This window comes from Polypterus senegalus, chromosome 1 (assembly GCF_016835505.1).
Source record: "Polypterus senegalus isolate Bchr_013 chromosome 1, ASM1683550v1, whole genome shotgun sequence".
Taxonomy (NCBI): Eukaryota; Metazoa; Chordata; class Cladistia; order Polypteriformes; family Polypteridae; genus Polypterus; species Polypterus senegalus.
The window spans coordinates 171913254-171933453 of NC_053154.1; the positions used below are offsets into that span (position 1 = coordinate 171913254).

Consider the following 20200-nt stretch of genomic DNA (forward strand, 5'->3'; position numbering starts at 1 on the left):
GCGGATTTTAAATGTAAGCACATCTAAATATATATCACAGATTTTTGCTGGTTACGCTTTCTGGACAATGGGTCTTTTAATTTAGGTTACATGCTTTCTCAGTTTGATTGCCCAGTTGATTTCATACAAGGGATGCTATTGGCGGTTGGCTTAGAAGCTACCCAATCAGAGCATGTATTACATATTAACTAAAACTCCTCAATGCTATAAGATATGCGCCCCGCGCTGTGCTTGTTTGCTTCTCTCTATCTTTCTCGCTCTCTCTGCCTGACGGAGGGGGTGTGAGCAGAGGGGCTGTTTGCACAGAGGACACGGACGCTCCTCTACAAAATGCCGCTTTATCGCAGTGCTTTTGTATACTTAAAAGCATGTATTGATTTTTTGATTGTTTGCTTTTCTTTGCGAGCTCTCTCTCTGACATTCTCTGCTCCTGACGGCGCTCCTTTATGACGGCGCTCCTTTGAAGAGAAGATATGTTTGCTTTCTTTTAATTGTGAGAAAGAACTGTCATCTCTGTCTTGTAATGGAGCACAGTTTAAACGTTTGACTAAAGGGTGTTGTTTCATGTCTAGAGGGCTCTAATAATGTTAACAGTGTGGGAGAGTTTATAAGGGCTTAAAATATATAAAAATAACCATACAAACATATGGTTTCTACTTCGCGGATTTTCATCTATCGCGGGGGGGGTCTGGAACGCAACCCCCGCGATCGAGGAGGGATTACTGTACTTATGTTTTTCATACCAGGGAACATAAAAAAAAACAGCTCGGTGATATGAATTATTATACACATGAGTTGTCATTACCTGGTTTGGCTGCATTACCCAACTTGATCAAAAGTGTCACAATTTCCCAGTTTCTCTGAAATGTTGCCTACACATGGGTGAGAGTTACTGTAAATATGCACAAGTTCTTCTGTAAAGTTTTCATTTATAAATCCTGTTTCCTACATGGCCTCACAAAGAGGTCCAAAATGTGCATATATGAGTTTTATAAATATGATTCCTGGTCATTTTACTATTACCTGTCTTCAAAGTATTGGGCCATCCCCAACATCCTGGTGGATTGCAAATCTTTTGTCATTATGAAGAGCTAAAAATAAGCTGCTGTGGTATATCTTTGCAGTGGAAGCTACCCTTGACAAATGTCACATGGGAACCTTCACATTTTTACCATTTTACTAATGCCAGCTTTCAGAACATCAGCATCAACAATTAATAAAGTCTTCCAATTATTCAGAGGTCCAGGCTGCTCCAAAGCAACTGGATGTGATGGAATGTGTCTTCAAGTACTAAAGATGTGTGTTGAGGAACTCTCTTGAATGGCTGTTTGGTTTGTTGCCATTTTGGAGAACACATGAGTGGGTGTCCCAATCGACAAAGGCAACCAAACCCAAATATTATTGTGCTATTTCACTGCTCCCTATAATATCAAAGATGTTGCAGCATCTCCATGTCCATCTCTTGCTCAGCCACCTCACTTCTCACTATTAATATGACTTACAACCCAATCTTTTGACATTCAACTTAGCGACATCCAGTGCTTGAAAGACTACTTAAGTTTTTTAATACAAGTTTGATTTCTTGCCCTGGACATCTTGAGTGCATTTAATTGTGTATGACATCGATATCCACTGGCTAAGCTGAAGGCAAGAAGGACTGAAGGGTGTCATTTTAGCTGACAGTTTTCAACAGTTGGTTGTCCTATATTGGAAAGAGTCAACAACTCATGAATGCCAGTGGGCTTTGAGGTAGTGGCCCTATCTCTTCCTGGTGTTAATCAATGACCAGTTATAATATCAGTTCAATATTTTCTGTACTACTCCACCTTGCACCAAGTAATTCCAGTCAAGGATGTCCATTATGGTGCTGCCATAATGTCCATTATGATACTGTCAACCTACTGAATGAACTCTATAGGTTAGCCAAATGGGCTTGGTTTTAGTGTGTTTTTTTCAGTGCTGGAAAGTCAACGGTTTTAATAATCAGCTGTACCCATAATACTAAAACATCCCATCATGCTCTTGTGTTTTAGACTTATAAACTCTTTGAGTAGACCAAGCTTTCCTCTCCTGTCAGTGTTAGCCTTAGCTATTGCTGGTAAAGAGGTCACATCTCACATCAGATCCATAGCTACTACAGCAGAAAAACCCCTCAGTCAACTCTCTTGAATGAGCCAAATGTTATTTTCTTAAACTCTGCTGGTAGCATACAAAACATTTCTTAACTTTTAGTCAGAAATTCAAGCCAAAATGTTAAGTCCATACCTTTCTTTGTTTCAGCATGGAACTTGGTTTACTTTTTTGCAGTTGGGTTAGCAATATATGTACTCCATAGACTTTGATGATTAACAGTTCTAGAATACACATCAGCAAGCTGTTCTGTTCTGGTTGGTCCAGTCTCCACCACCCAAACACCTGGTTATGTCAAATGAAACCTACATAAGACAGTATGGATGTGTATCTGAATGGGCATGGTGACTAGGTTTCTGTTCTACTCTGGGTGGTTCCTGCTTTGTGGCCAATACTATTAGAATGGGCCCCATCCCCCAGAATTCTGAATTAGATTAAGCATGGCTGGTAATGGATGGATTTATGGGTATTCCATATTTATCTTTTTAGAAATGTATAGAAGGACAAACAAGTATGTACCACTGCCTTAACACAATTTGGTATTTGTGTTGGTGAAGCAGGCATTCATTTTATTGAGTTTCTTCAAGGCAGAATGAAATATATTATGAAACCGGACAAACCTTTAACCTAGTTTGAGAGGCTATAAAGTCCCTGGTGGTTACAGAATAAATCAGCGTGACCTTCGACCTTAATGTTGACTTTGTCATTCTGCCAGCTTGCAGTTTACACACTTTTCGTTTTTTGGCTCACAAGTGTATGTTTTCTATGAACTGCACCCTAAGGAGTTCAGAGCACACAGGATCAAAATGAATTCTTGTGTCTTTGTGAATTAAATATGGTATTTTATAAAGATTTGATTGTTATCAAACAAATAAACATTGAGCATAAATAATAATAAACTCAAGAGTCCAGGATACTGCCATTACAGAAATAAATCTTATTATCTTAAGTTTAGACATGGCAGCTGTTATTCATTAAATATATTTCTTGTTAGTCATGTCAGCTTGTTTTATTTATCTTTTATATTTGATTTTTTTTTTAATAAAATACCAACATTTTATTTTCCACCACATTTTTATATTATTACATGGCTGAAAATGCTAATCAGACCGCCAGTCAAACCCTTATGATGAAAACAAAAGTCAAAACACAAATCCAGTTCTTTCTCAATCACCATTTTCACATGGTCTTTGGAAGCCAGCATCTATTACAGCTAAAGTAACCAATCAAGGCAGCGTTTCTCAACCTTTAAGTATTTGCGACCCAAGTTTTCATAACAGTTTTAATCGTGCCTCCCCTAACATTTTTTTGAAATGTAGATGCATATTTTATTATACCTACTTAACTTTTATCGACATTTATCTAAGTCTATATTTATTATTCTAGTATCAGAATGTAGTTTAAGTTAATTTGTTTTTGTTCCAACAGATGATTTTTTTCATATTTTTGATTCCTGTTCCCTTTTTGTTACTTCGAGCCCCCCTTGGGGGGCGCACCCCACAGGTTGAGAACCACTGAATCAAGGGCTGATTCTGAACTGGGGTGCACATCTACATTGGACCAGTTCTGGGGTGCCATGCACCCGGCAGTATGTTTTTAGAATGAGGCAAGAATTCACACTTCCCCCATTGAATCCCACATAAAAGGACATCTCAGCCAAGAATTGAAATGAGACTCAAAGTGCTTTTACACTTATATACACACACATACCACTGCTTTAATGACCATTTTCAGGACTTATCCAAGTTTTCCAGTTGCCCCCAAAATGTTTTTCTAGTAAATATGTCTAGTATCTCCATAGCAATTAGATATTACAAATACTGTATTCTACTTGTCAGCTTACTACTCACTTTGGCGTTCATTATTTATGTGCATCCTGTATCATGCCTTTGAGTCTCTCAAAGATCTCCATGATGCGAGATGTAAGTACGACTGGTCACTAGTCATTAGGTCTAGAGGTGTCTGTCTTCTTTGGAATAGGAATAATATAGTGGCACTTTCTGAAGCCTTTGGGGCAAACTGAACAGGTGACAGAGGACACCACAAAGTAGTTCAGCACAGGCCTTAAGAACTTGAGGACTGACTCTGTCTGGTCCTGCAGCTTTTCCTGTGTGTAGCTCCCTGAGTTGTCTCCTTATTTGGTCCTCAGTTATGGACAGTCCGCACTGATAGTCAGAGGTGGATTTGTCATTGGCCGTTCAAGTTGATGTGGTAGGAGTTGTTGATGTAGTAAGGATGGTGTGGGGAGACTGATTATTGGAAGAAGGTGGCAGTGGGAAGGAGAAATCACCTGAGCCCTGGATTTCTTGAGTTCAGTAATTATACCCAGTCCACTCCAGACATCCTTCATGTTATTCTGGGTGAGATTGGTTTTTATTTTATCTTGTAAGTTTCCCTTCCTTCCCTCAGCTTTTTCTTTAGTACAAGTAGTACAGCCTTCAGAGCCTCTTTTTCACCCGGTTTAAATGCTCTCTTTTTCTCATTCAGGAGACCTTTTTTGCTCCTTAGCATTTCAGGGCTTGTTTTTTGGGAAGCGTCTTTGTGGGTATCAATGTGTTGACACAGAAGTCAATATAGTCGGTGTTACAGTGACAGAGTCCCCAAGTGACTGTACATCATTTCCCAGTCTGTCATTTGGAACCAGTCATTCAGAGCACTTCCTCACTATTCTCGTGGTAACATGAATCTGGTCAGATTTCTCTAAAGGAGTAAGTAGGTTACACTTAAAGGCATCTTTAACATTTGAATACAACAGGTCCAGCTTGTTATTTCCTTGAGTGGAACATATCACAAACTGGTAGAAATTTGTCATCGTTTCTTCCAAAGTGATATGGTTGAAGTAACCACATGTTATAAATGCAGGGTCAGAGTTAGTTATCATTAAAGTGTTGGTGACAGAATGACTCATTCCGTTGCTAGGTCCCCATTTGTGGAGGGAGGAATATAAACATGAATAAAGATAATGTAATTCATCTCTCTGGGCTAATAACATGGATGAACTCCGACAGCCAGACTTTCAATATTTGAATTACAAACTGTAGTTTTAACTGTAATATGCTCCCTTTTATATCATTACTCATTCATATAGATGACCAGTCCCCTTTGTATCATTTTTCCACACTGACTGGGTCTCTTTCTGCTTGGAGAAGATGAAATCCGTCCCTCATTAAAACAGTGTCAGGTGTACCCAGTTTAAGCCAGCTCTCCATAAAGCACAAAATGCCACTATACTTGTATGCTCCATGACCCGCTATAAGTGCAGACAGTTCATCCATCTTATTTGACAGTGATCAAACGTTGCCCATTACAATGGATAGTAGACCAGCTCTAAATCCTTTCCACTTTGCTTTTACTCTTGTGCTGACATGTCTCCCTCTCCATTTGAGGATAAACAACTCCTGCGGTAAAGTGTATCTGAGCTGCTTAGGTGCTCATGATTGCAGTGCAAGTAGCCAATTACAGGAATATTTAATACACCGTGCTTTAATTTTCTCAGTGTCTCTTACTGTTTCAGGTGTGGTAGACATAAGGCAGACTTCAGGTCTTCTTTGCAACTCTATCCAAGTTTGCAGCCTGTTTGAAGTGCAGTCAAGACAAGCTGGCGCCTGAGCTTGCGTGCATTGCGACTCGTCTGTAAATTTAAAATCCATTTATCCAATTTCTAGTGGCTACTATCAATGACAGGCCAGATCTTACTTTGATGTTAAACAAGACTAGTAACTAGTACATTTGAAAATCAAAAACAAAAACAGTAAGAAATACAGAGCTTCTGTATAAAGGCTGCTACTTGTGCAGCGCCCAGAAGTAGAGCTTTACTTCATGTTTCAATTTCACCTCCCATCTCTGACTCCCATATATCATTTTACTCCTCACACAGCTTTCTCAAACTTTTTCCAGGGAAGCTCTTTCAGAACATAGGATGTTGGACAGCCGCTACTATCTGTTCCATGCACTTCTCACCCATGTTATCAATGCAGAGACAGCAGCTTTATCTGAACTCACTATATCAGCGAAGTAGCATAACTTCCCTACTTTCTCCAAAACAAGTTAATTACTGATATGTAAATTTACAGTTACTGCATTAAAAGCTGTTACCATTCAATGGTTTATTTTAGGACTGAGGCTGCAGCAACTGCTTAAAGAAAGCTTTATATGGTTTACCTTCACAGAATTTAATTGAAGACTTTTCTCAGAGTAATTAATCATAAGGAAAGGAGGGAAAACCAATTACCTCTTAAGTATAGATATAAAATCACACTGAAGGGTCTGTATAAAAACTAACCTTCACTATTGACTGTAGGAAAATCCTTGGAATGATTTGGGAGGTGAATTCTGTAGGATCACCAAAGCAAAGGATGTGTCCAAAATACTACTCATACTCTCTAAGATAACAGCATGGAATGATTTCAGTGGAAAAATACTTCAGTTTTACATTTATACTGAATTTCAGACATTGCCACAGTGCAATATCAATCTGTCCCTTTTTAATAAGTAGGTGTTTAGGGTACAATAAGACCAGTGGCTACCAGAAGGCCCTGTCAGCTCTCACAACCTTAAAATGAACTTCTGTCCATCAATTTGCAAGTTAAACATGTGGAGTCTTTAGTGTGCTTCTAGTTGTGGTAAAGTTAAGCCATCCCACCTACACTCAGGAGGGTAGGTGGGGTTGGTTCTGCCATTGTTTATTTTTATATATTTTATAACTTTCTTTCTTCTTCCTTGCCTTTTATGGTGAGTTGTTTTCAGTCATTGAATCCTGTTTTTGCAGTGTCCACTAAGAGAAGGTATCTTTTTATGTATCTATATATTATAAAATAGCTTCATTTAATGTGCAAAATTATTAAAGCATGTACATATAACTTCTACACAGCATGGACGATGATCTAATCTGATGCATAATTTAATGTTCATATTGAGTTTTAGCATATTGTTACTATTACCAGCACCACACTGATTCTGCAGAGCAGATCCTGGTGGACACTTACATGATGAGGTTGTAATGGTGGGGCTGCGATTTTTGTAGTGGGATAGCCAACCTTGGGGGGCCAAAAATGCAGCTGTGCTTGGAAACCTGCACTCTATGAAGTCTGGGCTGAGGTCATGATGGAAAACATCTTAACTCTTTCATGTTCTTATAATAATAGTATAGAAATGTTAAATAAATAAAAAATAAAAGATTTGGATGCTTACAGGATGTTCTGCACAGCATGGAATCTGCATTAATAAGGCAGAAAGTAAGAACAAGGTAAAATTGTCCATCAACATAATATGGTTGCTAGAAAATATCACTTATAACTATTGTTTAGTTGCTCACCAGATTCCTTTTCATGACTAACAAGAGTTGTGTGCAAATGGGGGGTTCATTTGCTCTCCATCTGCTCTACTGAACATTAGTTTGACATTTGCATCCTGCAGCTGCTGCACACTATACAGGTGTCCGCTAGAGTCGAGATAGGGATAAGATGGAACTTAAATGTGCAGTATCAGGCAGCACTGGATTTGTAAAATCAGCAATGGAAATAAGCAATTAAAGAGGAATCAGACAGACAGATAGATAGATGATTTTCTATAATCTAATACTGTATAACATTTCTGTAAGTATGATCAGAAAGTTATTTTGCATAACAGTCTCAAACCACCAGAGTGGAGTGGTGGCTCTGAGGCTAAGGATCTGCACTGGCAATCGGAGGGATGTTGGTTCAAATCCTGTAAATGCCAGAAGTGATTCTACTTTGTTGGGCCCTTGAGTAAGGCCCTTAACCTACAATTGCTCCATCCTGGTTTTGACATGAATCTGCATTCAGCCGTGCAAACAGGTCCTCCAACTTGCAAGGGAAATCTTGGAGGTTGGTGGCAAGATTGGCCAGCCAGCCATTATCCAACCCACTATATCCTAACTACAGGGTCACAGGGGTCTGCTGGAGCCAATCCCAGCCAACACAGGGCACAAGGCAGGAAACAAACCCCAGGCAGGGTGCATGCACACACACACACACACTAGGGACAATTTAGAATCGCCAATGCACCTAACCCACATGTCTTTGAACTGTGGGAGGAAACCGGAGCACCCAGAGGAAACCCACACAGACACGGGGAGAACATGCAAACTCCACACAAGAAGCAAACCCGAGTCTCCTAACTGTGAGGCAGCAGTGCTACCCACTGCACCACCGTGCCACCCCTGGCAAGATTGGCACTCCTTAAAAAATCCTCACACTGTTCCATTCCATTCGAACTAGTGTGGTGCTGAGGTATCACCCGTTGCATAACTGCACTCGGGTCCTAATTTGGGATCGTGAGGTGGTTTATCATGTGGTGAGTGCAGCAACATGCTGTATCAGTGCAGGCTCCCAAAATCTCTTTCAAACCACAGTATTCCAGTTCAGGGTTGCTGGTGATGGAGTCTATCCCAGCAGCACTAGGTGCAAAGCAAGGAAATAAACCAGGATAGGGTGCCTGTTCCTCATAGGCTGCACACATGCATACTCACACAGCAGCAATTTAGAGCTGATAATTAGACTAAGGAAGACACAGGAAGAATACACAAACCCCTGATAAACAAGAGAATAGAACCTAAAACTTTGGACCTGTGAAGCAGAAGCACTAACCAAAGCGCTGATTTTCACAACACTTTACTCAGCAAATTGTACTGCAAATTGTGAAATCTAAATCTTGGTGAATAAGTTTTTGGTTAACAAGCTTTAACCATCCCAATGTGATGAATAAACCAAATATTGTTTTCTTCTGACTAATTTCCGTTTGTAACATTTGCTTTAAAAAGTGCCTTTCACAGAGAATGCAAATACAAAACACTCTAGAAATGTGTTTGTTCCAAGGAACATCCATCAATAAAGAGTTTTGCAGCATATTTAGACTTTATGCTTTATAGTTCCTTCTCCTGAAGAGTATTCTAATTCCTATACACTTTTCATTCTTTTAATATAAAGTTTCTTTCAGTGTTAGAGCAAACACATGGCACTTAAATAGCTCAGTCTTGGCAAAGTAATCAGTATAAAAGAAATACCATTAACCTTTATGAAGCCTTTCACATTTAACATGAATACACATTGCTTTACACACTGTCCAAAACACACACACGTTTATTAACTCTCTTCTCCTGCAAAGCACACAATGCACAAATTACCAATGATAAAGCTCAGTCCCTTTTCTTCTTCTCTCTGTATTTTCTCTTCGGCCACCTCCTCTCCTCTCTTCACAAGTTCTGTCCTCTGCCTCCTGACTCCGGCTCCACGAATGGAGTGAGGTTGCCCCTTCTATGTTGCACCTGGATGTGCTTCAGGTGTGGCAGCAGTACTGCATGGGCACCTAGAAGCACTCCAGGTGCGCCTGGATTCTCTTCCGGCAGGAAGTGCTGCAGTCCAGGGCTCCGGGATCACCTAGGCGCCCCTGGTGGTGGCCACGGACCCAAACAGGGTTGAGCTTCCAAGCTCCAAATTCGTGGCCCCAAACCAATCCAGGGGAGAGGATATTGCCCCTCTCCCGGTCCTTCCCTTCTCCATGTGTCCTGGTGGGGCAAGTGAATTTACCATGTGTGTCATTTTTTTTTATGGTCAATGATTTTGTCTCCGTTTGTGCTGGTGATTGCCGGGATTGCATTGTCAACATCTTGCTTGTGTATTTGTTGAGCTAAGATCTTATTAGCTTTCTCTCCATGTTCATAATAATGATGTCTTGATTTAAAATATGAGTTGGTCAGTTTCTTTAGTTGTTAAGAGGTTGAGTTTTGAATGCAGAGCCTGCCTTTTCCAGTGCCTCACTTGGACACTTGGCATGTTCTTGATTCTAGTAATTTCACTGATTAGCTCCGACACCTTCTTGGTTTCCAATTTATTTCTGTGTGACAGATATGAGATCTGTCCTCTTAAGATGGCCTTCAGAGTATACTTGCAGAAACCTCTGTGTGTCATTTTTTACAGGTTTACGACAATTAAGCTATCCAAATAAGAATGGAAGTAATGAAGTCTGTTAATTTAAGAGGCTTAACATATTCAAAATATTTAATGGGTTATTAGTTTGCCAATGACTGTGATTGTAGCCATCATATCATAATTAAAGTGATAAACTGTTACTAAAGGTTTACATTGTTTAAAAAAAAAAAAACATAAGACAGTGTAAAGGCGTATTATAGCATCATAGGGAAAGGCGTCCTCAAAAGTCCTCATTTTTCAACCCAAATGTTCTCATTTCCAGAGAAAGAGAGTTGTTAGCTCCAGTCAAGCCTGCAGCTTGTCTACTGTAGTTTCACTTGATTCCTCTGTTTCTGCAGGACACTGTGCTCTGTTCTTAATGTCAGATCTCTTCCGACACCTTGTCCTCCGTCAGTATTGCATTTGTTACTACTTGCACCACAATTTTATTGTTATTCTCAACTGTGAATCTGATACTATATCAATTTATTTAATCTCATATGTGCATTGTGATGAAATATTGCACTATACTGTATAAAATAAATCAAAAAGGAATTGTATATAAATGCTGTCATTAATGGCCCATCTTTTTGGTTGCTTTAAGGCTTTTGCTCTAGTGAGGCCCTGAGCTGTGTTAACAAGTTGAGCCTCCAAATTCACAGTTCATTTTGTCAAAAAAAGTCTCTAATAGTCAGGAGGCTTATCATGTGATCAGTCGTTATTAGAGTTACATTCCTGATTCATGTGGTGGAGACGAGCAGCAATCAGACCAGAATAAGCCATATATTTGTGTATATTAATGTCCGCGCTGACACACTGAACGGATTGCCTTGTCTGACAACATGTTTCATTTGGCTCGCAGTGCTCCCGGGTTGTTGTCACACCTGCCAGATGTTTAGCTCTTTAATAAATAGTGCGCAGGAAGCAGCTCACTGCCTCATGCTAATTCACTGGGGCTTACAGAAACGGCTGTCCAGCAGCTCATCTACAAATCAAAGGCAGCCTTTCGATGGCGAAAGAGTCAAGCAAGCACAGCACAGAGCAGTAGAGAATGGCCGTGCAGGCCTGCCTGGAGAAAAAAAATTGGCAAGTGTGTGACAATGAAGTTTTACATTAGTTATGTAATGAACTTTATACATCGTCAAAAACATTCGCTGTGCAGGGAACTGTATGTAGAACATAACATAATTTATCATATCATAATACAACATACTCAGACCTTTTCAATTCAACTGTGGCTCATCAGAGCTCAGAGTGTATACCAACAACACTGAATACAAGGCAGGAAACAGTCCTGGAGCGGAGTTGGTTTTTGAAGGTACTTTGGACTTCCCAACCATAAATGTCTTAAGTTTAGAGGATCCCACATGAGTGAGTACGCCCTGCTCTGTGCTCCTGAACTAGAATAAGCTTGCTTGATTATGGAAGGATAATAAGAAAGCTCATGCACCGATAAATCGTGACAATTTATTTCTTACTTGCTGATCACTGAATTTGATTGAATGGATGCCCTTTTTAAAAATGACAATGCTTAATTTTATATTTTTAGTAGAAAGCAAAACATATACAGCTACAAATAGATGATAATAAACTAAGAATAACAAATTACTCACTTCTAAGCTGTTCATGTACTGTATGTATAATTATACATCTCTGGAATTAATAACGATCATAAACAATGCAATTCATTCTTAAATGTATCCTAATATGCCTAAATTTTAGTCACTCTTTCAGTGACTGTGGCCTTTGGTTCTGAGGTGATGTCATCAGATGGTGCCCAACCTCACCTGGGTGTTTTGACCCCTAACCGTGACACCCTTCGGTTGGTGAGTCTGCAGTGGTGATCAAATCACTGCCCATCAGTGATGGACCTCCAGTTCCACTCTTTCCTTTTTTTTACCATAACTAGGTACATTTGTGCTACATTTCCAACCCCAGGAGAAGTTCTTTCTTTCCCCTATATTCACAGAGCACATCAACTATGGAGGAAACCCTCTACAGCACACTTCGTCAGGGAACAATCACTTTTGCCACCCTTTATCACTGCACTCCTGGATCTGGGGCCTCATGCATAATGCTGTGTGTAGAATTCACACTAAAACATGGTGTAAGGACAAAAGCAGAAATGTGCGTACACACAAAAAAATCCAGATGCATAAATCTGTGCAATTGCTGACTTCCGCATTCCTCCACTACATAAATCCCAGTCAGCGTGAAAAGTAACGCACGTGCGTGCGCGTGCTGTCCTGCCCCGTCTCCGCCCAGAATTACGCCTCTTTGAATATGCAAATCAATATAAATAGCCCTTAAGCTCAGCGTTCTATGAAAAGGCAATGGCAAAAGCACAGGGTGAAACAGAAGAATTTCAGCGAATACCAAGTGGAGGCAAGGAAAAATGTACTATTTGTTGGTTTAAACAGTGGTATGAACAACAAAAGTAGGTTGATCGAGTGACAGAGTGTTGGAGAAACTCAAAAGCTCAAGTTCACAAAGTCGCACAGTGCCTGAAATAAAAAAAAAAAGTTGTCAGATATCAAAGTCGCCATGAAAAGGCGAGTTGTAGCCCACCGTCTGAGTGTCATATGAAAGCTTATTAGGGTACAGAGAAAAAAAAATAGGCACACAGTTGGAAAAAAGCACGAAATGTCAACTTTAATCTTTAAATTTCCACTTTAATCACAGTTTATTTTGTCATTAAAGTAGAACATCATAAACTTCATCTTAAAATAGTTTAATTTACTAGTTTCTCAAATCCCATCGTAACTAAAGTAGCATGTTCAATGCTTTGTTTTGTATTTGATCTTCTATGTGCTCTACAGTATGTGTGTGAAACACTACGTGCTTCTTAATCTGGCTTTTTCTTCCTCCGACAGGACACAGAATCCATTACATTTGTGATATTACAGCTCTCTGAATAATTAAAATACTGAGATGTATACTTGATATCATTTTCATGATGATAGGAGTCAAAGCATGTTATTAAACATAGGAACATGGTGGTGCAGTGGTTGTTTATGCCTCACGCAAGATGCTTGCTGTGCTGTGTGTTACCTTTGATGAAATAATTTTTTTCAGCAGTACTGTCTCATTCAGACGTACTAACCCCCAATTCCTATCCTTACTTTTTCTTTCTCCAAGTATCGCCACACAATCAGCTCTGTAAAAGACGTTAAGCCATCTGTATGCTTAGAACGCAGATTCTTCAAAACTTTTATGGAACATTGAAATATCTTCGTAGTACATGTTAAATTATTCTATCCATCCAGTGTCATGCCAGTCCCAGCAAGAATAAAGCGCGAGACAGGAACAATCCGTAAATGGAGTGCCAGATCCTTGCTAGCGCTGCGACACCATGTCCTCACATGTTTATTGATTAACAATACAGATTTTTTAAATTAAGTTAAAGTTTTATTTTGCTTTTCATCTTAAAAATGATATTGTCATCATATGTAAATATGCGCTTTATAAAGTGGCTCAGGTTGAGCAATATTACACCTGTACTGCAAGTTTACAGTTAGGTAATTGTACTTATAAGTACAAACAGTTGTACAAGGAGCACTTGATGGACTGATTGAGTGTGTTTATAGTTCTTAGGATGAAACTTTTTCTGAACCTCGAGGAAAGGCTCTGAAGTGTTTGCCTTATGAGAGCAGTTCAATAGACAACATGGCCGAGGCAGCATGTGCTTGATGTTGTATACCGATAATTCTCTTTCTGATCAGCTGCTGTACAGCTGTGATTCACACTCAGATACAGTGATATAAATACTCCGAGTGGTGCAGTGAGAGTAATATGGAAAAATATGATCCGCTGTGGCAATCCCAACGGGAGCAGCTGAAAGAAGAAGAAGGTGCAGTGAGTGTAACAACGCTAAAGCAGCTACTGTATTTAGAAAAGTTTGACCATTCTGTGGACCATTATATTGTTACTGGTTAATTATAATCAGAGGCATTAAACTAATAAACAATATGCTGTTAATTTCAGTGTATTTATAAAGCCGCGTCAGGGATGTGGATCTAAAAAAGCAAGGGAAACCACACTGGAAGAGTAGCACTGCTTTGACGCTGGGTGCTGTCAGTCTGCAAATCTGAGCACAGAACTTGTGTACACCAGGGTATGAGCTACCGTGGAAATGTGCATGGCTTTACGCCAAGTTTAGGTTTTATACATCACGATTTGAGCATGGAAACATTCGTACATAACATTTTTGTGCATATGCACTGTTTATACATGAGGCCTCTGGTACTTGGTGGCTATTCTGTTCTGAGCATCATCACACTCCTTCTACTATGGGACAGTCAATTCAACCAGGATGACTTTCCTTTCCTGCTTTCATAAAATGACAATGTCAGGCCCTAAGATGTTTGGATAATTGGTGAGGGGAACTGCAGAATACTTACCAGGTCCATCCCCATCTGCCACCATTGTGCTTTCCAGCAGAAGTTGCTTTTTGTCTTACCTTACTCTTACTCCTGCCCTGACTAACTGAATAGATGGTGCTGCTGTCCTATGGATTTGCTGAGGTTTCCATCTAGTCTACTAGAACCGTAAACAATTTGTCATGCTACCACTTCTGTCTCCCTTGAATAAGAACAGTAATGCATCAAGGATGTGGACTAGAGTGCCTTTCTTCACACATAGCTTGCACAATGGGTGTTCACTAAGCCCCAACTTTTGCAGTTGTACAGCCCATTTGTACCTACAGTTATAAGGCTGTTTATAGGTTTATATGGTCATTGTTGTCATGAGCACAGTGAAATTCTCATTTGCATGCACTAATCAAAATTCGACACGTTGACACTCTCTTGCATCATTATAATCATAATTAGTCAAAGGGGTGTACTACTTTTGTGAAGAAATATAATCAGGATTCATTTTGTCCATTTCACCCTGGTTTTTATTCTTCTGTATGCATTCTTCAAAAAACATTTTAGATATGCATAGACAATTATACAACAGAACCTTAGGATGATGTTCTCTGTAGTGGCTTTCTGCACTGAACATTGTAACAGTACTGAGCCGCACATTAAGAACTGTAACGCGTTAACCAGATCAATACACTCTTATACACACGTGCACTCATGTGGGTCCATTCATTTTGAATAGTTAGCAGAAAAATGGATTAATGGGTTTGTCTTTTTAAATGAAAATGCTACTGAAAATCATTGTAAGGTACACATAATATGGGCAGGTTCACATCCCTAAGGAGAAAACCTCATGACAGCATAGCACCCCTTTTCTTTAGTTTCACTCTTTCCAAACATATCAAGTTGATCGTTTGCTGTCATTTCTTAATTATAAGCAGCATGTTCTGCAAAACAGACGTTCATCAGCGAAATTATTTAACTGTGTTTGTTTTTCTACATTCAATAAATCAAAATACTTTACAGCAGCACTTGGACTGGACAAAGTTCCTATATGCTGTGAAACAGATCTGGCATTGTGTGATGGTCCTATCAAAATAGCCCATTAGGCAGCTAAGTGCTGTGTTTGCTTTCTCTAGCACAAAAGGTAACTTGTGGCTTTGGGTCTCACAAGCCTGCATTGTTATAAGGAACACTATGGAGGGTTACTTGGATCCAAAAAAAAGTTTATGACGGATAGAGGTATTTTGAAAAGCTAGAACATATGTTTACAATTAAACATTAGTCATTTTAAAAAGAAAATTGTACCTAACCAATATCCATTGGGGTTTTTTGTTTATATATTATTACAGTTCAAGTTCAGAAGTGATATTGGTCATGACAATGCTTTAACTGATCATATCAGACAGGGCCACAAATCTCCAGCAATGTATAAACACTGCTAAAACTTCTACTATGTGTTATATAACTGACTGGCTCATTAGGGTGCTTTCTCTTTTAGTTTGGATATTAAAGGATATTAGCAAACTGGTAGTCACTAAGGTTCTTTCTACTGTACTGTATGTGGAGTTTCCAGGTTGTCTCTGTATTTGTTTTGGGTTGAAAATTTTTGGTTTGTCCCAACAGTCCATAAATATTACTTTCTGATGGACTAGCTAGCATACTTTTGAGTTAATGTTCCTGAGGGTGAACCAAACTCTAAATTTACACTTACTAACTTTAAAATTAGCAAATGTAAGTAACTTAGTACACATGACAATGATGGCTCTATATACCTGGTAACATAGGGTTTGTTGACAACTCTATAAACCCTATAACATTACATTCTTATACCGAATAAGTCCAGTTTGAAGTCACATTACGCCAGAGGTAACCCTGGCAGCACTGTTCACACCTCCTGCAGGAGGTGTCTGTCCTCCACAGGGAACTACTCATACATACAACCACACTCAGACAGGACAAGTTTAGAATCACCAATTAAACTTAATTCAGTTTAACACTCTTACACACAAGAAAGTGAAAAGTTATATTTGGAATGAGCCTTTTTTATGCACACTCAGTGTAAAGGTACACACATTATGATCCAGGTGATCAATAGAGATACTCTGGAGCAACGCTTTAAGGTTAAGTCACCGCAATTTTCCATCGTGGGAAGTTTTTTCAGGAACCAGGAACTTTTTAGAAGCTCATAACTTTAGTAGCATTTTAACCAAAGGAACTTGAGCCATTTGTAGTTCTTGGCAGGTAGTTCCTGGCATTTTTTTAGCTCTTACTCAAGGGTGTGTACTTCTCATTCATTCAGGAGCTATATTGTGGGTGGGGCTCGGGTGATTAATTGTTCTGATTGGTTGACCACAAGCTTGGGTGCTATCTTACAGATTTGTTAGTAGTTTGGATTTTGGAGAGTTATTGGTGAAGATGGAGTGCCAGACTTCACACCATATCACTCACTAGTGCATCAAATCAAATCAATAATCTCCCCCGAGAAGTCACGATCACTTTGAAGCAAGAAGGTGGCCGTGGGTGCCATGTGAACTCTTAATCGTTCTGCATTTCACATCGTGTTGCCCTGTATAGCCACCTCCCTGCTGAACAGTGTCATGCATTACATTGAAGAAATAATGGAGGGGAGGAATCCCCTGTAAAATTCACCTCACACTGTATCATTCTTCTTTGCACATCACATATTTTACCTGTTATATGTGGTGGGAAAACAATACACAAAAATGGCCAGGGAACATAAGTGGCCTAGGGTATTAATCTAGAACAACATTTTCTATAAATGTTTTGGCATCTATTATTACTGGTGGGCTGTTTGGCAGTTCTAGACTGACCCAGTATGGATGAGGTTCTTTAATGGACTGGCACCCATTCAAGGTTGGTTCCTGCTGAACGCTTGTTACTACATGAATAAGTGGTGGCCCACATGACCCTGAATTGGACTCAACAAATTAATGCATGGATGGACTTATAAAGTTTCAGGTTTTATTCAGAAATGCGGTACCCACTTTACTTTAACTATAGATATTTGTTATGTAGGTTAGCAAATAATAAATTAAATTATCACTTTATTTTTTAAACCATGCTTTTTGATTTGAAGCAAACATTTGAGGGCGAGGCATGTATAGCCATCGTGTGAGATACAGTATATTTATTTTTAGTTTCTAACTATTTCTTGTCATTTTTGAGTAAACTCCTCTCTCCAGTTCCTCCTTACATTTCTAACCATTTCTCTAGCTTAGCAACACCTCTGACAGTGCATACCATAAAGCTTTGTAATTGTAAAATGGTATACACACCCCCATCCCCATATTGGGACCACTGTGTAACTTTATTTCTGTTTTTTTTAAACAGCTGGAGCAAGCATTGTCCCTGGAAACTGGAGACAAAGATCATGAGGTAGGCCTCTTGGCACTGAGGCGCCAGTTTGAAGATGATGAGAAGGTCTACAAAAAAAAGCTGCAGGCCTACCAAGATGGACAACAGCGACAAGCACAACTGGTTCAGAAACTCCAGACAAAGGTAACTTGAACCGTAGTTGTGCCTAAAACTGAAGGGTCAGGTTAATGTGCCAACAGCCAAAAGACTACCAGATTAAATGAGTGACAATTAAAGGACAATTGAACTAAGGGCCAGCTGTTATTTATACCATACATGCTAAAGGACCAACTTTAGCAGTTGGAGGTAATGATAAACAATTCCTGTGTCTAAAGTAAACTTAGAGGTATAGTACAGTATATAGTGGTATGAAAAAGCTTTTGTCCTCTTTTTAATATCCTCTGTTGTGTATTTTTCACAATGAATGGCCTCAGACTTTTACACAAAATTCAATATTAGTAAAAGGCAGTCTGATTGAACACACAATGCAGTTTTTAAATCATTACTTCCTTTATTCAAGAAAGTAGAGAAAAGCCAAGCAAAATGACACCTTTTATTGACTAACTAAAAAGATTACAATATGCATGCTTTTGACGCAACTCAGGCCCCTTCTTCAGGCAAGATCAGGCAAGACTCCCGTGACCCTGTAGTTAGGATACAGCAGGTTGGATAATGGATGGATGGACCAAGTGGTCAATTACAATACCTTTACATAGGAGCAATGCAGTTGCTGGATAACTATTACTTAAAAGTACTCTACTTCGAAAGTACAGTGACAACAGCAGCAGATGCACCCGAAAGAAACACTGAGAGAAATGCACCGGAGTTCACGATAGACTAAGGGCTCAAGCATACCTACCACCGCTACTCAGTATCCTGCTACCCAATGTCCAGTCTTTGGAGAAGAAGCTGGAGGACATAAAAAGGAAGGATAAAATTCCAGTGAGACATTTGGTACTGCAAGATCTTTTGTCTCACCAAGACTTGGCTAATTCATGCATGTTGAATCTCTGTCTGTTGAATCTCTGTTCATTTACCACTTGCCCACAACAGAGGAGTCCAGCAAATTGAAAGGTGGAGGTTTATGTCTCATATTTAACAAAATGTTTCAGATTTAACAATAACTGGTGTGACAGCAGGAACTTAAGTGTTTTATCACGCTAATGCTCACTCAATCTTCAAGCCCTGATAATTAAATGCAAACATTTTTGTATTCCCTGGCAGTTTACTTCAGTCATTGTCATGGATATGTATATTCTTTCTGAAGGGTAGGCCGACACTGCACAGACAGAAATGTACAAGACACTCAGTCAGTACTAGAATGATAACCTAAGTGCTGCCCTTATCATGGCTGGGCAGTTTCAACAAGGCTAAAAAGGTAATGCTGACCTTTTATCAGCATATTTCATGTTCTCCCAGAGCGGATAGGACAGTTGGATCATTGTTATGCTATGCATAAAGACAGCTATAAAGCACAGGCACAGCCTCCTTTGGGCAAATCTAACCATTCTGCAATCTCTGTCAGGCCCAGATATAAACAAAAGTTAAAGGAAGGAGTTCCAGTCACACATGAGGATACACATTGGACAGTCCAATCAGAGGCAGAGAGTGTTGCAGACTGAGTTATGTTCAGACGCAGCTCTGATGACACATCAATGTGTTTATGGGAGCTGTGACTTTATATATTGGATTTCTCGCAAATGATACAGCACAAAAGTCATCATCAGGACTTATCCCAAGCAGAAATCATGGGTGTATAAAACCATTCATGATGCACAACCCGGGGATTGTGTCTGGGAAAACAGATGATTACAAAGCCACCTTGTAAAATCTAAGGAGAGTTATGAAAGCCACTAAGCGACGATATTGGGAGAAAGTGAAAGAGCAATTTGAACAGTCTGATAGGTCTGCAGACAATAATAAACTATAAAGCAATTACTCCCACTACGGTAAGTGTCAACACCTCTCTGGCAGATGAGCCTTATAATTTCTATACACACTTTGATATGTATGCTGCCTGCGGCATCTGACATTCTAACACATCTGTGGTGGGAGAACAGTTCAGTGAATAAACAGTGTTCACTTTGTTGGAACACAACAAGAGGAGAGCTTTTAGGAACATGAACACTAGGAAGGCATTCCAGGACATGTTTTCAGCTTGCAGCAGTGTTCCTGGTAATATTTAATCTCTCCTTAACCCAGTCTATCATAAAAAATGCTTTAAAAGATCAATGATTGTCCCTGTACCTAAGAAAGCAAATCCAACCTGTCTGAATGACTATCGACCTCTCACACTAACAACTAGAGCAATGAAGTGCTACGAAGATTAGTCAAAAATCACATATGCTCAAATGCTGCCAAAAGAACTGGATACATTAAAGTTTGCATTATCACTCCAGT

The 20200-nt window shown here is 39.4% G+C and overlaps 1 protein-coding gene across 2 annotated transcripts in view; it reads left to right on the forward strand.

The window, feature by feature from the left end:
- Nucleotides 1-20200, forward strand: part of crocc2 (ciliary rootlet coiled-coil, rootletin family member 2) — a 232484-nt gene that overhangs the window by 44386 nt on the left and 167898 nt on the right. For both annotated transcript variants that reach the window (XM_039763044.1, XM_039763051.1), the window contains exon 4: nt 17777-17944. In XM_039763044.1, coding sequence (XP_039618978.1) covers nt 17777-17944 — 168 coding nt within the window. The remainder of the gene's footprint in view (nt 1-17776; nt 17945-20200) is intronic.